The sequence below is a fragment of the Gorilla gorilla genome, chromosome 13, assembly GCF_029281585.2.
Source record: "Gorilla gorilla gorilla isolate KB3781 chromosome 13, NHGRI_mGorGor1-v2.1_pri, whole genome shotgun sequence".
Lineage (NCBI taxonomy): Eukaryota > Metazoa > Chordata > Mammalia > Primates > Hominidae > Gorilla > Gorilla gorilla.
The window spans coordinates 36,988,646-37,001,471 of NC_073237.2; the positions used below are offsets into that span (position 1 = coordinate 36,988,646).

Here is a 12,826-nt window from a genome sequence, read left to right on the forward strand (position 1 = left end):
CATAGCTTTTGGGTGTGCCTTTGTTTTGAATAGGATTTAGCAAAGTCATTATCTCATGCTTTAAGAAGAAGTTTCCAGCCTAAAAACACATCAGTACATTTTTTAACTGACATGATAAAAAACTGAAGCCCTCTTTCCTTGGAGATAAGCCCTGTCAAATATGAGGCAGGCAGATGTGTCCCTGTGGATGACTCTCGCTTCTATTGTATAGCTCACTGCTCATAAATAATGAATTTGACAAATGTAAAATGCATCAGTGAGTTTCAAAAGGAGGGCTCTGGTGACAGTGTTGCACACTTTGTAGCAGTTGAAGGGAGACGTTTATCAGATGTTCCCCTTTTGGATTTTTTTAATGTCCATCAGCTAGATTATATTCGTCATATTCATCAATGACCAGTAATAAATGGATTGCTTATAAATAAATAAATGTGATAACAGAGCTATGGACCCTTGATTAGCACAATGTCCAATAAAGATAGGAAAGTTGTCATTAGTAGGACTTGAAAATTACCAAAAAGGATGAACTTCAATGAATACCTTTATAATTATATAATAGTCCCAAATAGGTCAGAGTTTTGAACATTAGAACTATTTTACCTTTTCCTGTAGTGGTCTCTGAGATTCTAAGAGGTCTTAATGCCAAGAAGGGCACAACTGTAGCCCATTCCCCACAGAGCAAATAATTTATTTTCTTAAAAAACATAGATCATATTAACTATCTACTTTCTAAAGCGCAATATCTTCCCACTACAACCAGAATAAAATCTTAAATCCTTACCTTGGCCTACTGGACCCTTTGTGAGGAGGCCCCTGGCTACTTCTCCCATCTCCTCTTGCATGATTTCCCCTTGCCTGCTGGACTTCAGCCACCCTAGGCTTTTTTATGCTTCTCAAAACACACTCCCCCCACCCCCAGGTCTTCCCCCTACTCCCAGCTCTTCCCCCTACTCCCTTTCCCCGAGCCTTTGCGCGTTCTGTTCCTTGTGTCTGGAAAGCTTGGCCCTGGATTTTTGCATAGCTGGCTGCTCTTTCTTCATATTCAGATCCCCGCTCAAATTTCTCCTTCCTTTGGGAGGACTCCTCTAACCATCCAATATAATGTGACCTAGATCCCTTCTGTTTCTATTAGATAACCTGCCTAATTTCCTTAATATGATTTTCACTCTGAAGTTGTTTCTCATGTATATTTATTCATTTATATTAATCATAACAGAGATAAGAAGATCAATAATTCCTTACTAAAAAGTCAAATAAAATGCAAATCATCATAACAAGTCTGAAGCATTACCATTTTCTGTGGACACAATTGCCTGCAAGCAGTTGTCTAATTCAACTTGTATTTACTTACTATGTACCCAATAGTACAGTAGTAACTTTGGGAGGCCAATCAGACAGTCAGCAAATATTTGTTGACTGTTTCACACATGCCAGACAGTGAGCTAATGTGCTAAACACTGGAACACAGTGGGAAACAAAACATGCATGACCTTGTCCTCATGAACTTAAAAGCAAATAGTAGAGTAAGACCTACAAAGGATGGAAGCTCCATGAGTGTAGGAATCTCTTCCACTCAGTGTTGCAACCCAGTGCCTAGATAGTGCCAGGCACATGCAAGTGCTTTGTATAGGTTGATGAATGAACAAGTGAAAGAAATAATTACAAGTGTGAAAAGTTTAACAGAGGAAAATGCAGTGTGCCAATATACAAAGCACAAGCTCGCATACAAATATTACCAAACATACACAAAGTCTCTAATAGGACCCCCGTAGAAATGATAATTTAGGTGAGACCAGAAGGGTAAATGGGATTCAGCAAGGTAGAAAGGATAGGATGGTGGTACGGGATCTGGGTAGTGGGGTAGAACAACAGCTACAAAGGTCCTGACATGAGAAAACTGAGGCATCCCTGAAGGACTAAAAGAAGGAAAGTGTGAGTACTGTGCAATGAGTGAGGCTGGAGTGACATGTGAGGAAGTCACAGAGGGAGCAGGGCCTTGGAAGTCTTAGAAAGAACTCTGGTCTTGGCTGGGCATGGTGGCTCACACCTTTAATCCTAGCACTTTGGGAGGCCAAGGCAGGTGGATCACTTGAGGTCAGGAGTTCAAGACCAGCCTGGCCAACATGGTGAAACCCTGTCTCTACTAAAAAATACAAAAATTAGCTGGGCATGGTAGTAGGTGCCTGTAATCTCAGCTACTGGGGAGGCTGAGGCAGAAGAATCACTTGAACTCAGGGGGTGGAGGTGGCAGTGAGTAGAGATAGCACCACTGCACTCCAGCCTGGGAGATAAGAGTGAAACTCCTTCTCAAAAATAAATAAATAAATAAACAAACAAACAAATAAATAAAAGAACTCTGATCTTTATTCTACGGTTATAGGAAGCCTCTGAAGGCAGATGAGTGACATATTAAGACTTGAATGTTAAAAGAATTGCTCTGGCCACAGATTGGGGAGGGGCAAGGATGGATGCCCAGTGTCATGGAGAAAAAATAATTTTTCTCTCTACTCTACCTTTCATAGCTCTTAAATGGAACTTCCTGAGAAAACACACACATACACACACAAAAGAAAACAAAAGAAGTTTATAAACATGTATACTTTATGTACACATGGGGAAAACCCCAGAGAAATGAATACATTTCTCCAGCAGAGCTCAAAGAAAAATAGTTTAAACCTCAGGTTTGTGCCATAGTTTGCTGAAACAAATTAAAAAAGGAGTGTGGGGAAACTCTGGTTATGGGAAAATGGCCAGGAAAAGAGAAAACAAGGGTAAGATTATGCAGATTTTAGTCCAGGCCTTCCCTCCCTCCTCATTTAGCCATCCCTTTCTCCCTGGTGGGGAGAGAAAGAGAGAGAGAGAGAGAACACCTTACAAATGGTATTTTCCTTTAGATGTACATTTCTCTTACATGAATGACTTTTCAGAGCTCTGCCTGTGTCTACAGTTTTTCAAAATAATCAGTTTGAAATAGTCAACATGCCAAGAGGCATATTTTAGAGTGGTGTATTATGTTCTCCTACAGTCATGTTTTGGGGTGGTTTGTCCTGAGCCCCAGCAGCAACTGAGAGCCCTTTGCAGTGGCCCAGATAAGAGATGATGAGAGCCTCAACTGAAGTGTGGAAAGAGTTGGGTTGATTGGAGAGGTTTAAGAGGACAAGTTGAGGAAATGTGTGAGGGGTAGAGCAGGGAGCAGGAGGAGTAAAGGTAAGCCCTAAATTTCCGGCTTGAGCAGGGGAGTAGAGCCATTTACTGAGATTGAGAATCTTGGAGGAGGAGTTCCTGAGGGTGGGAAGTTTGGATGAGTTGGGTTTGAGGTGCCTCTGAGATATCCAAGTAGGTATATGGACCAAGCAGGTGGATATATAGGCCTGGGATTCAGAAAAAAAGGTCTTGGCTGGGCCCTGTAAATGGCAGCTGAAGTCATGGGTGTGGCTAAGAGCACTTGTGGAGTTAAAGCATAGAAAGAAAAGGCCTAGGACAGAGCTTTGAGGCTCACCACATTTAATGGTGGGTAGAGAAAGGGGAATTGTTGGTAAATGAGTTTGAGGAGAAGTCAGAGAGTTAAGAGAAAACACAGTGGAGACTGGTGTTCATGAGCAGAGGAAAGAGATGCTGCCAAGAGGAGGGGGTTGAAAGATTAAGTAAGACAAGGACAGGAAAGACAAGTATATTGTAGGTCAACACAAGAGGGTCAGCAGACAGCCCAGACGAGCAAAAACACTTGTAAGGCAGCATTTGTCCTCCCAGGGATATTCTAATCTACATCAGTATCTAATCAACATCTCTGATTCCAAATTACAAAGCCAGGAATGTCAGTCTGCAGGAGAAGTAGTAAGAAGACATGAGGCTACCATGCATCTTCACAGAGGTGAGCAAATACCCTGAGTCTGGATTTTTTAGTTCTATTTCCATTCCCTCATGATGCTGGGCTCCACCTCCTGCTCTTGTTTCCTTTTATCAAGTTGCTTATGTTTGCTTCTGTTGGCTCAAGTGGTTTTCTCTTTTCTTAAACCAAAAGAGCCTTGATTTAGCCAAGAATTCTTTGACTCGCAAGGAGAAGGCTGCTTGACCTCTGCAGGCTCTGTAAAGGTCACTCTTGGCAGTGATTCAGTAGTTTAGCAGGTTTATTGCTGTAGCCTGCAACTCCTAAGCCATAAATTAAGAATCCCATGCACCTTCAATATGCATGGAAAGGCTTCATTCTCATCTATAAATCACAGGAATTCTAAAGGCCTTGACAATTCACAGTGCAACCTCCCTTAGCTGTTTCTCTTCCAGGAATTTTTTCAGATTTGATTAACTGGAGGGTGGAGATGGAGCTTTGTAGGCTCATTTGATATCCTTGGCCCCAAGAAGAAGGCAGAGAATTCTCTTTTTAAGGTAGAAGGCATGAGGTTGGTTTATCTCAAAGATTTTTTTGCATTTCTGATTTCTGTGACAGTAAATGAAGTTTGCACCCTCAAATCTACTAAACATCTGACAGCAATTTCACCTCTGTGTGGCTTAATTCATGGCTGCTTCTCAGTTTAAAATCATCTTACTGCTTAAGATGGGTGAAGGTAATAGCTATAGCATGGTGCAGACATAGGTGGAAAATGTGTTCGGAGCTAGAAAAGGGGAGATAGGGACTGGAGTAATTTCTGATTTAAAATTATTATATTAAAGTATAATAAAAACATACATATATAAAAAATCATTACTATCATACATAAATGAGATAATGTTTACAAAGCCCTTAATTTAATATCTCTTTTTGAGCTGGTACTAAATTTATATCAAATATGTATCTTCATATTTGAATAAAAAAAGTCATGCTGCAAAAAAAAAGAAAAGAAAATCAGCAAATCTTTTAGAAAAAAAAAATAGTTCCTGAAATAAAGATGTTGATTTTCTTAAAGAAAAGATAATATTCTCAAGAGAAAAGGGTATTCCTGAATCTATTTTCTAACATCAGTCTGTCTCTCAGATGAATAGAGAATTCCATGTAATTGGGGAATATTTTTGTGCTTTTAGCAAAGATGGAAAACAGCTTCCTTTCTCCTCTTCTTTTCATGTCATCCTTGGAGCCTTCCTTTAATGCCCCATTTTTCTGTTCAAGAGGGTATGAAATTAAGCAGGTGGAGTAAGAACTTCCTGGTTATGCATTAACACTGATGAAAATGCATAGCCCAGAATGGAATCCCACCATTATTTCAAAGTCAGGATCTCTGCATTTTTCCAGTACTATTTTTGGGCAGGAAAAGATGAGACTAGACAACTTCCAGGATCCTCTCAAATACTAACGTTCTATTATGGAAAAGGATTGTCAATGACAGTACCTGTTCTGAGGGAAGATAAGGATCAGCAGTGTGCAAACCTGGCAGAAATGCAGTTCCATTCAAAAGAGACTTGCGGAAAACCTACCATGTGCTGGGCATGAGATAAGGCATTGCAGGGCATAGAAAGAAAAGCAAAAAGTACTTCCTGTCCTTGAGGTTACTATCTCAAAGTGAGAAGAGACTACTAAAAATAAAAGCTTTACCACTATGACAATACTAAATAGAACTTTTACATTTGCAGATTATTCCAGTATCTCAAATGGCAATAATCCTGTGATTGAATTATTACTGCCTCTACAACACAGGGAAAGAAATTCAGCACATAGAGGAAAAAAAAGAAATCTTACAGAATTGTAAAAGAAGAGGGAGCTTCTATCTGGTTGAATGATCGAAATAGGTTTTATGGAAATGACTGGAAGTGAAACCTTGGATCTACTACTCTTTTCTGTGACCATTTTAATAATAGATAGCCTTCCTCCCTTTAATTAAACTTTTATTTAGCAGTGCAAGTTTCTGGTTTATTTTTCTGAACATGGTAGTTGATCGTCTGATGTCTTTTGCTTTTGTGAAGCACACTGCCTAATGGATGTTGGACTGTTTCTAAAGTTACTTTTCTTCCCAGGCCAATATTCATTTATTCCAGCATATGCTAGAGGTGTTGGGGGAGTTTGTAACATGCTTTGGGTCTCTTGCTACACAGAGTTGTGTTTATCCGTCATGTTGATCAGTTGTATACAATTTTTAATGGGAAAAGCATGACTTTACTGACCTTTTCTGAACAAATAAATTTACTTAAGTCTGCTTGTGTCATTTGGAAAAGAATGTTCTTTCTCTTCTTCTCTGGGACTGCCTCCAGTGTTTTGCATTTCAGAATCCCAGAAGTTCCCAGCTTCACACATCCCCAATCACCTGACTCCACAACTTTAAAAGCAGACTGGAAGGGGACCTGAAAGAAGATAGAGTGGAGACACAGAGTTCTGTGGCTGTCAGTCATCAGTGTTGTACCTTGGTCTCAAGCAATATTTACATCACTGGTCCTCATGTTATCTCCATAGTAGTTGATTCTTGCTGCCACTTAAGGTCAAGCTCTCCCTCCCAAGAAAGGCTTTGTCTTTCTAGAAGATGCCTAAGGCTGTCCTTTTTGTGGGACTGGACTCCCTCTGAATCTTGTGAAGAAATATCCAAGAAGATTCATCTGTCTCCATTTTTTTTGTGGCTCTCCTTTCGAATATGGTAATTAAGTCACTAGGCCTGTTTGGAATGAGATCAGGAGTTAGCTTTAACAACTAAAATAAAACCACATGTTACATCTCTAGTTAAGTGAGGAATATGTTTGTTTAACTTTTGTTCCTTTGGATACAATTCATGAGGTTTATTTATTTTTAAATTGTAGGGTGATCTAGCTTCTCCTCCTTTGAGAATATAAAGAATACTGTTTTAAGGGTAGAAAATCATTTTTAAAATGAAAATTTATCTTTAAAATAATTGAATTTTTCCCAATACAGAAGGCATTTTTTCTAACTCTGCACAAAATCGCAGTCATTTACAAGTGGAGGAACCTGTTTTAAAAAATGTCTGAATTAGCATTGGCCAAATTCTTGGGGCTTTAAAGTCTCAGGTGAAATCTGATCTTTGACTGGGATTTTTTTTTTTTTTTTTTTCCCAAGCAGGCAGGATGGCAGCTTAACAAACTGTGGAACAGAATGCCATGGGGTTAATGATCTGAACGGGAGGGTTTAGAAGGTTAATGTTACGGTGGTAAGAACCAGGAGTTGTTGTGCCTACTTTCACAGAAAATACTTTAAAATAACCACCAATAAAATCCTCACTAAGAATCCAGATGAGTGGCCAAATGAGCCTCTGTGTTTCATGATGACCTGTTTTAGGAATTTTTCATCTCCTTTGAATTCCGCCTGGACGAATTCTTCTTTTACCTTGGCTTTAACTTTTCAGTTAACTATAAAAAATATGGTGTGATGTTATTGATGCAGACACACTATTTTAGTGGTTTCAAACCTTTTTATATTTTTCAAACAAAAAAAAGACTTAGAACCTTAAATGAAATAAGTAAAATTGGTTCTGCGTTGGCTGCAGTAGTGGGTGAAAGGCTCAGAGTCCGCACTCCTACCCTCCCCGCCTGGTCCTCCAAGATGAGGTAGCTTCCTTTGCTCAGGAAGCAGAACCCTAAAGCTTTGAGGAGCACAATTTGAAAACCATGGCTCCATAGCACTTGCCACTTATGATTGCCTTTGGGGCCTGCTTTCCTCTTTGTGGGAGTCAGAAATGAATCAAAGACCATGAGAGGCTGCCGGAGACCACCATCCCTGCAGCACAGGAAAGAAAAGCCTGGGGCTCAGTTGCCAATCCCTTGTGGCCTCAGCAGTTCCTCTAAGCTTCCCTAATTGTACTAAAAAGGTGTGCCTGGCAGAGGATGTGGACAATGAAAGTACCAGGTCAAGGAGTAGTGATATCACCTTAAATCCAGAGAGGTTAATCAGACAGGGTGAAATGTTTAAGCAATAGCTCTGGGAAGCCCTTAGAAGGCAAGTGGCACCCTCAGCAGACCATCAGGGAACTCTGTTGGAGCAAAGGGCCTACATAGAACTTCGCTGCATTTGCTCCTGAGCTGCAGGCACTGATCTGGCTGCCTCAGACACTAACTTAGATCTTCTAACCCTCAGCACATCGTTGCTCCTCCTCTCTGATACCTAGTTTCAGAGTAACCATTAGAGACACCATCTGTGCTTTTACCTGGTGATAGTGCTTATACTTTGAGGGGCAACCTTGAAACTCAGTATTATGGAACTTCCAAGTTCATGACCTTGAATGGTAACTTTGAAACTGGGTAATCTTCCACCAGCACCACTGGTGGGCTGGCCCAAGCTTTCCGTCTATGCAACAGCCACAGCATCCATCTGAGTACTCCTTTTCCCAGATTCTCAGTCTCCAGTGCCCAGCCCAGCTTCCTCCTCCTGCCACTAACTGACACAGTGAACTAAGGCACACTAAGACAATGAGCCATTGTCTTAGTTCTAGTTTCTCTGTTTGTTTCCTCTGTTTACTTTAATTGTTTTAGAATCTATTTTTCTCTTAGCTATTTATCATTTTGAATTGCTCTGAGTGTGATTAGAATATTTTTAGGATGGTTTTGTCCCCTTTCTTTTCCTTTCTATGACTTCTGAGATCAGATTTCAGCTGATGTCTGTGTGAGACACTATTGCTCATTCTGCATATACTACCTCCCTGATGGAGATATTTCCAAATATCACACTTTTCCATGTGGGGCTATGCAGCTGGCTGGTTTGTTTTGATGGCCATATTTCATTGGGCTTTCCAAGTGGTTCATCTTAGAGCATTATTGAGAGTTGTAAAGCCAACCAAGACCTCTTAGTTGAAGTGGGTGTAATAGGGTGTTCCTACGATTTATGAGAAGCTCTAGAAGTTTAACTCTGGGCCTTTCCCTTTATGTCATGTCATTTGTAGCACTGACCTAAAATCAGGGTGTCTCCTAAAGACTTATGGGGGTTACATATAGATTGAACCATTTTGAATTTCTAAAGTGTGTATGAGTCAAGAACCAAAATTTGAGTGTGATCAGAATGTCATGTTTATTTTCCTTAGTTTAACATATCTGAGTATAGTCCCTGTTCCACCAGGTGGTGGGAAAGCCAGCTTAGACATTATTCAGGCTTTGTACCCTTCCTCAGACTTTGGTAAAGCTTCCAGGACTTAACTCAGTGCCAAAATACAAAGCAACCCACCCAGTCCCTTATCTACATGGGTTACCATTGTTCCAGCCCACATGGTCCCCTTGAGCATGCAGCATTTGTGCTAATCTTAGCACAGGCATCTTTGGCAGAGCTGGGAGCCATGGCACCTGCCATCCAGCCATTTTAGATATGCCCTGCAGCTATCACCTTTGTTGGGTTGCCATCTTCCCCGGCAATAAGTCATGTCAATAAATTATCCTAAAATAACTTCCTGCTGTTTAGGCTTTGGACCGCAATGAATGGAAACTCAACATTTTTACTTTGTTTTACCTTTGGCCTCTGCCACGTCTTATTTCTCCACACAGAACAAACTCATCTCTTTCTAGCCAACTCCTATTCATCCTTTGGGTCTCAGCTGTAATATCAGGGACTAAGTTAGAGGTTCCCCTGTGAACACCCTGTCTCCCCAACCACTTTCTTAGTACGTTGTACTTCAGGCATGATTTGCATCAGTATTACCTGGGAAATTGTTAAAAATGCAGAACTTTGGCCTCTGCCTGAGATCATATTGCTGAAACAAATTCTGCATTTTAACAATTTCCCTAGGTGGTCTCTGTGCACATTCCCGTGTGAGAAGCACAGATATACTAGATCATGAGCTCCTTGATCACAAGGACATTATTTTTTCATCACCATGTTGTTTTGATATGCCTAGTCCATAGCAGCCCCTCAGTAAATAGCTGCTGAATGCATGGATAGCCTGTAATAAACATGTAGACCAAACATTCAGCTTGCAGTGGCTGCTGTTAGAGAAGGGATTATGCCTAAAGTGTGACCCAGGAGGTACTAAACTGGAACAAACTGGGGATGGAAGTAGGTTGGTCACCGCTCAGTGAAACCAGAAATATTGGGTTGGGTTCAGGCTAGTAGCCAGGCCCACAGGTGTAACAACCAACTTAATAGGCAAGATAGGGCCAGGTGGGCTTGGTTGGAGGGACTGCTGGAGAGCCTGACCTAGGAGGGAGGGAAGCAAAGACCTCACCAAAGAGGCAGAAGAGAGGATAAGGAAACCTCTGTGAGGGCTCCTGAAGGGCATGATGGGAAATAAATTTGAACAGGAAGACTGAAATTCCAAAGGCATTCATTTCCCACTCAGTATTGAAACACAGATTCCAACTAGATCAAAGCCAAGGCAAAAAATATGAATAGAATCTTTATTGTTCTGCACAGTCCTTTTTTTTATTTGAACTAGGGGAAGATGAGCCAAAAAAAAAACAATGGAGTAAATCCATCTCTCGAGTTTGTTAGAAAATCTGAGATTTATTAGTGCCTTCTATGTACCTACTTATCCCAGAGGCATGACTACCTGGGCTGACATTAAGGCACTACTAGAGTAACTGGAGCAGAGAGGTGGCTGCATATGAAAAGCTTTTCCTTGTCCTTGCAGACATCTCTCTTCAAACCAGTCACTCTGAAAGAATGTTTGACGTTAGCCACATGGGAATTGTCTGGCAGGTGACGTGGTTCATGCCTGCTTGCATTTCTTTTTCCCTTGGAGGTAACCAGATGCTCTTTGCGAATGCTTGCACATTTGGGCTATATCAGTTCCTGAAGTTTCTCCTTTTGTTGAACATAAAGTCTATGGGTTGTACTAAGGAGGCTTAGCCCTGGCCTTCTGGTGGGTGGAAAAAAAAATGGAACTAGCACTGCTTTAGTTCTGCATCAAGGTGCCCTGAACTCTGATGCAGGTAGGCTGGAAGTCAAGCCTTGGAGGCATTTTTCACTCCCTGCCCTGGAATTCTGGGATCTGCCTTCAGGAGAGCATGTAGCCCTTGCTCTGCCTTTGCTCATGGCAAACTTGGATGTTCTCTTCCTAAATTGGCACCTAGAATAATCCAGTGTGTGCTTGCAGATTCATCTTGCCTACACAAGCATGGGATTCTGCAAGAAAAATCAAGCATCCCGCCCATTCCATTACCCTCCATCTCTCTGTACTTGTCATGAACTCTGAGAGCTTGCTTTTAAGCACACGGGGGTGGAGGTGGGAGGCGGGGATTATTCTGACTGAAACTAGTCCTCCAAGTCTAGGCAGTAGGAGGCTGCAGAAAAGGAAATAGTGCAAGCCTGGGAAGTGAGTCTTGGGGGAACCTAGAGGATCTCATTATTTTCCCCTTGGATTCTGAGTCGGGCAGGGGGGGACAGTGTCATGTATTATTCTGAGATTAGATATCAGCTGAGCCTGGACTCCTTTGAAGAAGCAGCAGCTGCTTCTAGGCATGAGGTAGAGCTCTGACATGCAACGGCCATGACGCTCTGGAGCGAGCTTCAGAAATCCCTGCAGGGGTAGCATTGTGTGCCCAAACAAAAGATTCACTTCACAGTAGCTTGATCACCTGCCTGGACCTCTGTGTGCACAAGCTTTGCCAATACACATGATATCTCAACTGATGCAGGCTTCAAAAACAGTGTATGTCCCCTAGACCTCTCCCTGCACCCCAACACTATACCTTCCTGTTCTGCTCATGCCAAGGAAAAATGAAAACAAAACAACAAAACATATAGCCCCTTTCCTTCCTAATTGGTGCTTGTAACTGAGAAAATTAGGTTTGAGTAACACTCAATGTACATGACTTTATTTATACCAAGTTAAACAAATTAAGAGTGTGGGCTCTGGTATCAACACAGGATAGGTTGGAATCCCAGTTTTGCCACTTCCCGGCTTACTAAGTCTCTGTGTCCTCATAGGTAAAATGGGGATAACAGTAGCACTTACCTCCTAAGATTTACTGAGAGGATGAAATGAAACCATATATTTAAAGGCTTAGCTATGGTAAGCACTGTGTAAATATTCAACTCCTCCTGCTTTTCCATAGAGAAACAGAGCACCCTCCTCCTTCTGCTGGGTGAATCAGGGCTATTTTGTCTAACGTCTAATGGATAAGTCAGTTTGCGGTCACTCTTCCTTCCATAGGTAAGGACCTATGACTTTTCCAGTCCCTCATTTCAGGCCCTTTGTGGTTTGATTGATGAAAAGGTGGTAGAATGTATGCTTGAAATACATTGTTTGGAAATACCCTGGGGAGGGGGATGCAAGGAAAAGGGAAAGGAAGAGAAGGCTGACAAAAGAGCCTCATGCCTTCTAATGAACACGCTGAACCCTTGACCCCTTTTAGACATAAGTCCACTGCATTGGACTTTGGGTTATAAATATAGGTCTACAATCCATTATTCTGAAGTCTAGAAAAAGCCTGAAAACCACGAGTGTTTTCATCTGCATGAAACTATTTGTATTCTTTATTTATCTAACTTAGTATGAACATTCATGTTTCCCTGAAAAGGTATTAATGTGCTTGATTCCAAGGTGCTGCCACAGGCTCTGCTGGGAATGTTATGTAATGGGTAGTATATGTATCACAGCACCATTCTGAATTCTGAGAAATCCTGAATTTTAGAAACAGATCTGCCCCCAGTGACTTTTTTTTCTTTTTTTTTTGAGACAGTTTTGCTCTTGTTGCCCAGGCTGGAGTGCAATGGCGCGCTCTCGGCTCACTGCAACCTCCGCCTCCTGGGTTCAAGAGATTCTCCTGCCTCAGCCTCCCGAGTAGCTGGGATTGCAGGCATGCTCCACTATGCCTGGCTAATTTTGTATTTTTAGTAGAGACAGGGTTTCTCCATGTTGGTCAGGCTGGTCTTGAACTCCTGACCTCAGGTGAGCCACTGCACCTGGATGCCCCCAGTTACTTTGAATGAGGATTTTCCTGTAACAAAAACTAACTGGAGGTAGTTTAGTTTAAGCAA

General features: G+C 41.5%; 1 protein-coding gene across 3 annotated transcripts in view; it reads left to right on the forward strand.

The window, feature by feature from the left end:
* The window catches only part of MOB3B (MOB kinase activator 3B), a 203,437-nt gene that overhangs the window by 93,168 nt on the left and 97,443 nt on the right, over window positions 1-12,826 (forward strand). Inside the window, exon 3 of one of the 3 annotated variants that reach the window (XM_063696310.1) lies at window positions 5,560-6,638. The exons of the other annotated variants lie outside the window; for them this stretch is intronic. Coding sequence (XP_063552380.1) covers window positions 5,560-5,675 — 116 coding nt within the window. The 3' untranslated portion in view covers window positions 5,676-6,638. Of the gene's footprint in view, window positions 1-5,559; window positions 6,639-12,826 lie in introns of those variants that run through there. 3 annotated transcript variants of the gene reach the window in all.